The 11767-nt window shown below is 35.0% G+C and overlaps 3 protein-coding genes across 9 annotated transcripts; 1 reads left to right on the top strand and 2 right to left on the bottom strand.

The window, feature by feature from the left end:
• Nucleotides 1–386: 386 nt before the first annotated feature.
• On the bottom strand, nucleotides 387–1671 carry LOC110011253 (Calcium-dependent lipid-binding (CaLB domain) family protein). Its single transcript, XM_020694993.2, has 5 exons — nucleotides 1605–1671; nucleotides 1431–1496; nucleotides 1208–1346; nucleotides 982–1117; nucleotides 387–892 (listed from the first exon to the last, which is right to left on the bottom strand). The coding sequence occupies exons 1-5, from the start codon at nucleotides 1669–1671 to the stop codon at nucleotides 755–757; spliced, it is 546 nt and encodes a 181-aa protein (XP_020550652.1). The 3' UTR covers nucleotides 387–754.
• LOC105172501 (pentatricopeptide repeat-containing protein At3g26782, mitochondrial) lies at nucleotides 1274–5177 on the bottom strand. 6 transcript variants are annotated; one of them, XM_011093974.3, is made up of 4 exons: nucleotides 2445–5177; nucleotides 2297–2353; nucleotides 1431–1496; nucleotides 1274–1346 (listed from the first exon to the last, which is right to left on the bottom strand). In XM_011093974.3, exon 1 carries the CDS (start codon nucleotides 4983–4985, stop codon nucleotides 3066–3068), a length of 1920 nt encoding a protein of 639 aa, XP_011092276.1. In that variant the 5' UTR covers nucleotides 4986–5177; the 3' UTR covers nucleotides 1274–1346; nucleotides 1431–1496; nucleotides 2297–2353; nucleotides 2445–3065. The 6 variants fall into 6 exon arrangements, with proteins under 6 accessions (XP_011092276.1, XP_011092267.1, XP_011092285.1 ...); XM_011093965.3 differs by having other exon boundaries at nucleotides 2297–2385; nucleotides 2510–5177; XM_011093983.3 differs by having other exon boundaries at nucleotides 2297–4503; nucleotides 4608–4747.
• Nucleotides 5178–6039: 862 nt separating this feature from the next.
• On the top strand, nucleotides 6040–11217 carry LOC105172493 (gibberellin 20-oxidase-like protein). Of its 2 annotated transcripts, XM_088879444.1 has the most exons (3): nucleotides 6040–7828; nucleotides 9802–10069; nucleotides 10284–11217. In XM_088879444.1, the coding sequence occupies exons 2-3, from the start codon at nucleotides 10036–10038 to the stop codon at nucleotides 10832–10834; spliced, it is 585 nt and encodes a 194-aa protein (XP_088735570.1). In that variant the 5' UTR covers nucleotides 6040–7828; nucleotides 9802–10035; the 3' UTR covers nucleotides 10835–11217. The 2 variants fall into 2 exon arrangements, with proteins under 2 accessions (XP_088735570.1, XP_011092247.1); XM_011093945.3 differs by lacking the exon at nucleotides 6040–7828 and having other exon boundaries at nucleotides 7836–10069; nucleotides 10207–11217.
• Nucleotides 11218–11767: the final 550 nt, after the last annotated feature.

Here is an 11767-nt window from a genome sequence, read left to right as displayed (position 1 = left end):
AATTGTTAGACGTGCACACCATTACACGACTCTTTTTTGGATTCACATACATGGCCAAAGAACGTGCAATTGAGTGGCATGTGTTAAACAAGGGTGTCTGTCTCATTCATAATTGAGACAGTCAAATAATTATGTGGATATGAATAAATACATGAACATGAATCTTGATTTTTGAGTTGGGTTGACTAAAATGAAAGGAAAAGGAAAAACAACAAGTGGAAAGTCATTAAATTGCATTAAAAATCATTTAATATCTTGCTGCAAAATAGCAAAAAGAAGTTCCCAAGAAACTGAAGAAAGGACATATTTATCTCACCTACCCAATTGTAGCGACATCTCCTAAAGGGAAATGTCCTAAATGACTCAGTCGAATGTAGGGCATGAACTTATTAGCAAAAATTAATGCATAAATTTTGTCTGGTTACATCCATGTATACATTTCACCAACTATTTCATGCAGCTCTTATTTGCTGCTCTGCTAATAGCACAGTACACCAGCACACTGCTTAATACAGATTTCATGTGAGAGTAAAAGGCGCACCAAAAATTGCCACCATAAGCAGCAATCTTGATGTGTGGATCTCCACTACGACCTGTCCAAAACCTGTTGTGAGACATTTTTGCACTGTCCAAATGGAATGATCGAACATCGAAAATTCTTGTTGAACATCATCGATTTAAAAGAATACAAGTTTTGGTAATAAAACCTCCTCCCTAATCATGAATGCATATTGCGTTTCTAGTGAACAACTTCCTAATTCTCTTTGTGCTTATTTGAAAAGAGATGCCCCCACCACGGCATCTCCCAGAGACGCACAACCATCTTGCATAAGGATTCATCTATATCTCGTTCCTCCTGAATGCATTGTTTTCTATTCATTTGCAGAACAGTCTGTGAAATTAACAATAAATGGAGTTACAGAAAGGAAGGACCATCCAGCATGTCATAGACGAATGCAAACACAACAAGAATTAGCTTACATTCGGGATGAACTTCAATCCTACTGTTATCTGTCCTTTGTAAGTGTCATCTTCGAGCACCACGTTGAACGGGGCTGGATTCAGTTCTACCAAGCCTTTGTAATTACTCTCCACAATTATTCCTTTCAGGAAAATTCTTGAAAGCAAAGATGGTATTATAAACTCACAAGATTATGAAACAACAAAAGGGACACAAGAGAAGCATATGTAACAGTGAAACTCTTACATGGTTTCACCCACAAATTCGCCATCAGTGAAGTACTCCTCGTTTACGATTCTAAGTTTAAGGTGGCTAAGATTTTCTAATTCGGATGGTGGCAGTTCAAATGTAAATTTCTCATTCCAGTATATTTTATCAGGGTTCCCTGCACGAGCAAAATATCGCTAATAAAACTTTAGAGTAAAAATAGTTGGAGAATCTTAGAAGTTTAATGTTTTTCAAAGGAAACCTGATGAAGTCTTGCTTCTGCATACTTGAGTGCCACATAGAACAATAACATGATAAGTTGGTGTCCCTGTCAATATAGCATATAATATTTAGCAATATGAACAATTTTTATCACTATATATACTTCATATTCAAGAAAGAAAGTAATCCAAAACTGTTGTTGAAATGGTCCTACCAACAATGTTCCTGTGATCGATGCCTTCAGCACTAACAAGAAGTACTTCAAGGACTGCACCTTTCATCTTATCAGTTTTCACTCTTAAGAGGAATGCTAGTTTTCCTTATTATTTGCATTGGTCATAGAGGGACATACTTGCCTAAAAGGTTTATTCAATAACTGTAAAAAAGGGGAGTTAAGAGAAGCTATTAATTCATTGCATGTTTTGTTAATCTATTAATTTTGAGCAATAAATGTTACACTATAAACTTTAATTAAATGCACTTACTTAAATATGGTATGTTATGTTTCTTAAATATTTGCATTCAGGATCTTGAAAAATTTCTATTACTTCTTGTGTTTGAGATCTCAACATTATGGAACAGTTGTACTTTTTGTCTGGTAACTTATCATGTTTTATGTCTTGATATTCACATAGCAATTTTAGGATACAACTTCCAATCTCGGTATATACTCAGTTTCACCCTGAAATTTTTTAAAACTAGTTTAAGTTTTCGCAACAGGACACATCATTAAGGAAGTTAATAGGCCTTCGGAAACCTAATAAACATTTCAATCATTGTTAAAATAATAATATTAAGGGAGAAACTGTTAATAAGAATTATAAAAGGTAAACAAGGCAAGTGATATAATTGCTATTGCTGAAGAACTGGTAACAAAATAAGATTCATTCAAAAGTATACAACCACCTGGAATCTAGAAGAGGAACATGAAGATGACTCGTCCTCATCGCATCCTCAAAATGCCTAACAATACAGTAGGTTGGAATGGTAGCAACCTACAGAAGAGAATTTCCTAGCAAATGTAAGAGCAGTACTGCAGTCATTGAGCTCTAACCTGATACAACTATGAAACTCCAAAGGCTCCACTCTTGAGCTTTTGATGCCTTAAGAACCCCATACCTTTGTTTGAGCCTTTTTGAGATTTTCTGCTAACCATTAGCATGAATAAACTAAAGCATCTTCTTCAATCAGTTACAGCTACTAATCATATTTAGCACTTTGGAATAGAGATTGGTGCTTTTGTCAGCATCAACTTAAATAAACATCTGTTCTGCTTTTGATTTATAAGTGCACCCATGCAGTCTCTACTTTTTTCTGCTGTTGTGTGCTGCTGTACAATGTATTCATACCTAAGCCTCTCAAGGGACCCATTATGAAGCCATGTGTCCTAATTCTGTGGAATTACCAGAGGCAGAAAGAATCTCACCATCTCAAATTACATGGCAGTCCCACTACAAAAGGAGTACCTTATGTGTCTTTCTCTGCACCGTAGCAAGGGAACAACTGATCAAGTTTTATTCTGTTCAACAGATTTACTGGTTTGAGTTGGTTTCCTCAAAGATAATGTTGCTTTGCATTTGCTACAGTAATTTCTATATCCATAAATAAATCTTCTACGACCCTGAATCAGATACCTTGGATCAAGACTTCAATAAACTACCCTTCGTAATTTAGCTCAGATTGTGCTATAAGCCATAACTTTCTTCAGTGGTTTAGTGTCAATCATATTTCTCAACTTCTCAACTTCTTCCCATCTACCCTGGTCAGCATACAAGTTGGAGAGAACCACATAGTAGCTGGTATTTTCTGGATCCAAACTGATGAGCTTCTTGGCAACAATTTCCAGAATTTCAGTAGGTCCATGAATGTTTCGGCATCCAGCAAGAAGAGCTCCCCATATCCGCCTATCAGGTTCAATGGGCATATTGTTCACAAATTCAAGAGCTTCTTCAATGTTTCCTTGACGGCTAAGCATATCCACCATGCAAGCATAGTGTGCAAGTTTTGGCTTAACACCATACATGGATTCCATTGCATGAAACCAATTCCAACCTTCGTACTCCAGCCCACAGTGGCTACAAGCAGAGAGAAGTGATATGAAGACAACATCATTAGGCTCTATCCCATACGACAACATATTTGAAAAACAATGAAGAGCCTCCTCTCCACAGCCATTAATCCCATACCCATTTATCATTGAACTCCAACATATCAAATCTTTGCTGGGGTTTTCATCAAAAACAGCCTTTCCCTCACTTGTTCTTCCAAGTTTGCAGTACATATCAATCAGTGCAGATGTCAAAAATGCATTGGTCGAATGTCCATCTTTTGTTATCTGCGCATGTATGCTTTCGCCGATCTCTTTAGCATCCAATGAAGTACAGGCCATCAGTAAACTTACAAAAGTGAACTCATTAGGTTTCTGGTCAGCCAATTGCATCTCTCTTAATATATCAAAGGCATTCTTAGGTTGCGTACTTTGAGCATAAACTGCAATCATCGAGCTCCAAGCAATAAAATCTTTATATTTAAGCTGATCAAATATATTCCTAGCCGAATCAATGTCGCCAAATTTAACATACACTTGAAGAAGTTCAGTCATCACAGAAATAAATGCTGTAAATCCCATTTTGAATACAAGGCTATGAAGTCCCTCCCTTATATGATTCTCATCCAATTGAGAATATGCTCCAAGAACATCTTGGATTATACATTCATCTACTCCTTTGACACTGCAGGCTAGCAATTCAAGAAAGAGCAGCAACGCTTTTTCTGGGATTTCATTTTCAACAGAACCATGTATCATGATCCTCCAAGAAATGATATCTTTGTTCTCCATGTGTCTGAAAACTTGAAGTGCTGACTCTAAGTTCCTGCATTTGGAATACATATCCATAAGTGAATTCTGACAACTTGTATGGCAATAAAGTGGCCTTTTGATAGAGTAACCATGAATTTCTCTCCCAAGCTTCAATGCAGCAAGATCAGCACAAGCAGGCAGTATACTTGAAATTGTCACATGATTAGGTTGTATGTCAAAAAGCATCATCTCCTTTACTAACTTAAATGCTTCCAAATACTCCTCATTGCTCACACATGCCAAAACCATCGCACTGCACAAGACAACATCTTTATTAGGTGTCCGATTGAATAATTTCCATGCACTCCCCATATCCCAGTTAGAGTAAACACCAATCAGCGCTGTTACAATTGATACCTGTGAATCGATTAAACCCATTTTTATGGAGTACCCATGGATTCCACACACCAAATTTTTCGAACCAAGTAAACCAACAGCTCTTATCACACTTAAGACCGTCACGAAGTTTGGCCTTTGTTCATTGACGAGCATTGCTTTGAATAAACCCATGGCCTCCTGAGGCCGGTATTCCCTGACTAAACTCGAAATTTTCGATGTCCATGATTTAGGAAGATCATTCTGGTTAAAATATTCAAAAGGGTCCACCAAATTCAATCGTTTCCGACATAAAGAAATATTGGCTTTGCAGTTTGGCGATGTCTGAGAAGCTTGGCGTCTCTTGGTGACTTTATCGAACAGTTTGTGCGCACTTCGACAGCGAACCACATTAGACATTCGAGCATAAATAACTCAACGAAGCTCCGCTATACTGATTAACTATACCATCGGCTCCTCCGCGAGATGACCGCTCAATCAGTAGGCAGAGAGCGAGGAGAGGTGTTGTTCTTGGCGCCACTCTGCCAGTTTGAAGAACCCTGCGGCAGGTGAATCGTTACTGGGGAGGAAAAAAGATTTAAGGATGAGACAAGATATATTAGTAATAATTAAAGGTATATTACACTTTTTCCCCTCAAATTAAGACAATATACTTTTAGCCCCCTTAAAAGAACATTGTGTTGGATTGATGTATCCAAAGTTGGTAATTTCAATTTTATAATAATACATTTCTTAATTTATTTGCAATTTTTATATTAAAGATAATTTCAAAAATTTCTAACTCTTACTTTGAATTTTTTTTATAAAATATTGTTGAATTTCAATTAAATTCTTCTAATTTGAGTCATAATTTGAAATAATTTATCTAAATTATTCCTCAAACCCAAAAAATAAATCCATTTTACTCATTCAATAATTCATTTCGAGTTATATTTATTAGTATTTCGATAAATTTCAAATTCATTTTATTTGTAGTTATTTAAAATTATTTTTCTTAATTCTTCCATCAAATACAAATTCATACGTTAGTTCCATGATAAAATTTATATTTTTTAAAAAAAATAAAACTTATAAAAAAATTGAATGGGATGAATGAAAAATTTTAAAAAATTATCCACTTAGTTCATAAAAAATAAAAAAAAATTTAAAAAATAAATAAATTATAATTTTTAATTTACAAGGGCATTTGGATTAATTCACCATAAAAAATGGATGCAACCTAACGGATTGGGGTAATTGTTTAACGGCTATTAAAATAAGAGGGTATTGGTAATTTTTTAAATAATGAAGGGTATTCATAATTATGATAAATTTTAGGAAAAATCGTTGTAATTTACCCTAATTATGACAAACTTTCTGGATAGAAAAATATATTTTAAGAGTTTTATGGTACTTTCTTATAAATTTTTCCTTTTTGGACTGTAGATGCAAACCTGGAATAAGAGTATTTTTCATTTCCCCCCTCAAAATCCCTTTATATATAATAGTATTCTCTCACCCCAAGGTAGGTTCAAAAATGGAGAAATTTCCCCACTTTCCTGCTACTGCTTGTGCATGCGGTGCGAGTGCGTATGAACATCGGAATTCAGCTGCTTCAAAGTTTATTTGATTATATTTTCACATTTCATGTGCATAGCTTTGCGGGCAACTGTATACTATAAACAGTTTTCTACTCAGTGGAGATCATCTTATATTTTATGTTTATTTTCTCATCACCGGTTTCTGTTAGTTTCTCGAAAACTGCTAAAAATCGGCCATTGTTTATTCTTTTTGAACCGCTGGAGCATAAATGGTACCCCACAAGTGATTCATGTGTGTTTAGAATAAATGCTTAAGTTTTGATTATTGGGTGAACGACTTTTCTTATATTTATATTGTTAAAATGTGGTTGCTCCATGTGTGAGGTAGTTGTTTAGATGAGCTAATCTTGAAAGTCCAAGGTCATTGCCTGATTGTAGTGGTGTTTTTCTCTTTTGATTAGGTCTTGTGTCAATTATTTAGTGGTTGGTGTGTGTCTCAAGGAAGCACAATATAATTTAATTCTGCAAAAATTACACGTGATAATTGAACTTATTTCAGTATTGGATGGAAAGAAGGGGAAGATTGAATAAAATTAGAACAAAATTGATTATTGGAGTTGGATCGAAATAATTCAAGTTGGTTGCATAATGGGATGCTTTTGTATCAATTAATTTCGTGTAGATTTTTATTATTTTTGCTCTTTTTGTTGGAGTATTCTTCTTGTAAGTTTGTAACATGTATCTGAATTCTTTTATGAAAGATGATTGTATGCAACCTAATGTTTGGTTCTGCATTTAACTATGCCGTTGTGTTCTTAACACGATATTGTATCATGTACATTATTTCCAAGAATTTTGTGTCCATACATCTATATCCATTTGTTCAATTTACATGGGATAAGATGGGCAGCGTTTCTACATGATATATCTTAACTGATTTGAAATTTTCAAAAACTTATACAATCACTTGTTTTCATTGGCATTTCATGTAGTTGTTTCAGGATTTTTGCTTAGCAGTTGGTAATATAATGAGGAAATACTTTCGTCCTGGTGGGGTGTCACAAGTAATGTTCAATGTGGCTGGTAGTGGATGTTTAGATAACAAATGGATGAGTCTGATTGTCTCTTCCCAAAAGTAATAAGAATCAGTCTTAACATGATATTGCCTTTTTGAAATCAGAAAAGAGCTGGTCACTTTACTGTGTGGGTAATGGATATTCATTTTCCACGAGATTGGAGTACCGAATGAAAATGCAATTGTTTGTGAAGATTGTAGGTATATCTCTTAGCATGGCTTTCAAGTCATATTGATTATTTGAGTCCACAGATACTATCATATGAATTAGTCAACCAGGAAAATAATATTGCTGTAATAAATGATTATCATATCATTGAATAATGGACGTTTATGTTTTATTGAATCTCTTAACAACCAAATCAGATTATCTGATAAATTAAATATCATGGGAGGAACTAGGAATTTCTAATTGGCTTTCCACCAGACTTTGAATTAAAGGTATCTGACATTTTGCTGCCATGGAATCATTTTCAGTTAGTTATAATCTTGAGCAGATTGCCTAACCTCTGTTGTTAATATCATTAAGAAACAAAACCTCAAGAAAATCTTACTAGATAACTAGCATGGCCATGCAAGTTAAAATGAAAGGTTGCCAATGGATTCCCAGAAGCCAAGGGATTGACGTCTTCTTGAAGATGTCAAAGGTAACACTTCTCGAAGTTTTTCTCTATCAATTTGCTTCTTGGAGTTTTTATGTATTATCACTTAGATGTTGCGCATAGACAACTCTGTGAAATACGAAAAGTTTCTCCAAATTTCTATCTAGTTGCAGAGAAAAGTTCAACAGTCAGATGATTTCTACTGAAGATAGAGGATTTATACTTTTATCTTTTATTGCAAGATATGTGCAAAAACTGACCAATTTGATCTTGGATCACATCACGAAACATGTCACTGTCTTCTTCTATGAGATTCCTACTCATGTAACGATATTAAGATCACTTGGAAAAGTTGTGACATAAGTATAAATTATTGCAATTGTCTGATGCATCTCAATTCTGTGGGTGAATTCAGATGGCTAACATGAAACCTATCTAGGCATTGCTCCTGGAAAGTTCTTACTAAGTATAGGATTAATATATTTCATTGTCTGCCTTGTATTCGATATGCAGTTGCTCAGCATTTCATCTCAGACTATGATGCTTTTGAGCTTTTTTAACTCGTTATTTCTTCAAGTGTCAGTTACGTGGTCCCAGCTAACGCTCAAGATATCTAGATGACTATTTTGAAGTTTTAGTCCTTTCGGAGATTGACTTGCGCAGTAAAAGATGCTGTGCTCAATGAAATAATTAAGAATATGACAATCTTCAAATGTGGATTATTTGAGTAAATGAACTTTCTGGAAATACGCAAGATTAAAACCTATTTCATCACCTTGTACAATCACCCAAGCAGCATATTTATGTCAATAAACTTTGAAGTGGATTATAAAGGATTTGCATATAAGCCAAGTGAACTGCCTAATTTCGTAAAAAACACTCTTTGTTGAAATCACAGCTAAATGCATGCTTTTATTCAGACTGACAAAATATCGTACTGACTGATTTCATGCTGAATTCTCTTGTTATATTTTATTAATAGATTGCCCTCTTTACACTTTGCTTTTCTTCTTTATGATATTGGTTTGAAATATTTGACCGTTCATTTTGGTTCCTTTTGTAATTGCCTCGACAAAATAAATACTCAGCAACAGGTATTATTTGTGTCTGAGAGAATACATGTCCATCATGATGTGAAGAGATTGTAGTGTGCTGCATGAATGATTTTATTAGTTCCAATTGACTGAGGTTGACTAAGGCTTTGTTGTTTTGTTCATGTAACAAAATATCACCTAGTTATCAACTATCTAGCTTATCACGTTTTTAAGTATTCTTGTAGAAAACATCACCAACAAACAAACATGTAGATGTTAGAGATGAAAATTAAGTTTCAAATGGAAGAATTTATGTAATTTTCAACTTGCCTGACAAATGCAGGTTAGTGAAATTCACTTTTAGAAGAGTCCAAAATGTTAAACACCATGTGCCAAAGAATATGAAAACAGTGACGGTCTCCCATGATCACATGTCAACTTTTCTTATGTTGGACATCACTAAATATGCCAAGATTTCACTTCCAAGAATGGCAGACCTATTGTATGGGTGTGGCCCATATCTGTATGATGGCACATTTTTATAATGATGGCTGCTCACAGAAGTACCTAGCTGTCACTTCCCTTCTATATAAAAAACTGTTTAGAAATAGAAGCACCCACTTTGCTGGATATGTAATGCTAGAATTGTGTGCCTATGTGGTATAAAGTCAAGTGAGTTGAGATTACACAAATTTTATGTCTTTTTGTATGTGTGTGTAATTTGTATATAAACAAAATATAGGAAGACGGCTGAACTGCTTTGGACGCCGTCATGATACCTGTATTTGTAATATTCGACATCTCTTCCATGTTACCATTTTATAAACTGCCTACATAGTTGCCAAACTTGATTGGAGAAAAGCTACTATCTTCTTCTTACCTCTGAAAGAAAAATGATTCACCAATCCGAGAATCCCTTACAACTCCCTGTTTTAGATGTTTCACAACCATTACATTCAGCATCTTTGTCCTCTCTGGCTGCAGCCTGCCAAGAATGGGGTTTCTTTCAAATTATCAATCATGGAATCTCCAAAGATCTCTACAGCAAAATCTACTCTCTTTCGAAAAAGATTTTCTGCCTCCCTTCCGAGTCCAAACTTAAACTAGGCCCTTTCTCATTGCTCAAGACTTACACCCCTCATTTCATTGCATCTCCTTTCTTCGAGAGCCTTAGAGTGTCAGGACCAGGCTTTGCTGCCTCTGCACAAAGGTCAGCGGATGTCCTCCTCAGTGAACAAGATTCTGAGTTCAGGTAAGACTCTCTCTCTCTCTCTCTCTCTATTTTGTTTAAAAGGTTTTCTATTACAACTGCTTGATCATCTGACTTTGCATGTTTGGGAGAACATGGAAATTCATCATAAATGGTTTGTCTGATTGTCTTTTCTATAGTGAACTACTGCAAGAATATGGGGGTAAAGTTACTGAACTATCAAAGATGATCCTTAAGTTTGTGCTGATGACTCTAGGAGATGGATACGAGACAAAATATGAATCTGAGTTCAAGAACTGCCATGGATACTTGAGGATAAACAACTATACCCCTCCTGAGAACTTAGAAGAAGAAGAAACCGAGGGTCTTGGAAAGCATACTGACATGAGCTGTTTGACAATTGTATATCAAGATGAAATAGGAGGGCTTCAAGTGAGATCAAAAGATGGAAAATGGATGAACATCCTTCCATGTGAAGGAACCCTTGTTGTAAATATTGGAGATATGTTGCAGGCCTGGAGCAACGAGCGGCTCAGATCCTCCGAGCATAGGGTGGTCTTCAGGAAGCCCTTGAACCGTTTCTCTCTAGCTTTCTTTTGGTGCTTTGAGGATGATAAGGTGATCTTAGCACCTGATGAAGTGGTAGGCCAAGAACATACAAGGATTTACAAGCCATTTGTTTGTTTGGATTACGTAAAGTACCGGGAGAGCAATGAGAAAGGTAGGTTTGAGAAAGTCGGGTTTACAGTTAAAGATTTTGCCGGAGTTGTTGGATTTCCAATGCCAAAGTCAGAAAATGGAAGTTAGTTCTTCTATAGCATTATTGTACAGCTGCAATGATAAAGTTCTTCAACCATTAAGCTATAGGCCTAGAGGTGCAATAAAGACTTCTATGATATGGTTTGTGAAAGCATTTTGTCTTTATATGTAATACTATATTGATTTTTATGTTCTTGTTCAATTTGCTGAGATTGAGAACAATGTGCAAGAGAATGAAGGTGGTTGAGGTTCTAGGGCTTTGACCTTTTAGTTAGGAAAGCATTTGGACAGTTGGAATTCCAACTTCCAACTTGGAAGATTTCTGAAATTTAGTATTGTGTTTTTTCTGGTTTTCTATGTAAATGCAAGGTGTAACATATTATTTTATGAGTTTATGCACCCAGGCTAATGCTAGAAGGATTCAGAGGCAATGCTTTGTCAACTTATGAGTTATTTTGCTATCACATGGAACCTTTTAAATCAAATCCATCTAGGCTTCAAATATTCCTGCAATGTGTATACATTATTTGAAGAATTTTTATAATTATGACAAGAGGAAATGTCTCTTGCACATTTTGATGGCTAATTGGCAATTCAGTTTTGATATTGTGTACAACAATTCTTGTCAAGTATTAATTTCATGGTACCATTTATTACATGATGTATTCAATTCTTAATTTTATGATTATTACATCCCTTTATTCATATGTTTCATTATAGTATAGGGATATAATTTTCAAAAATGGACCTGAATATTCTGTGACAATAGTTAAAATTTTACTTATAAAGTGTTATATATATAATTTTCAAGCTCTTGAATTGATATTACAAGAGGGCAGTTGATTCCTGAATTCATTGCAAGAATGTTGGATGATTATGCTACAAATGTCATGTGACTAAGGGTCACATCAAGTAAAGTTGTTGTTAGAGCACTATTTAGCATTTTGATTTACATTTGCATATATTATAGGCAGGTCATTG

This window comes from Sesamum indicum, linkage group LG1 (assembly GCF_026168435.1).
Source record: "Sesamum indicum cultivar Baizhima isolate 11 linkage group LG1, ASM2616843v1, whole genome shotgun sequence".
Lineage (NCBI taxonomy): Eukaryota > Viridiplantae > Streptophyta > Magnoliopsida > Lamiales > Pedaliaceae > Sesamum > Sesamum indicum.
The sequence above is the reverse complement of the archived record's forward strand: the minus strand, read 5'-3'. Positions and strand labels throughout refer to the sequence as shown.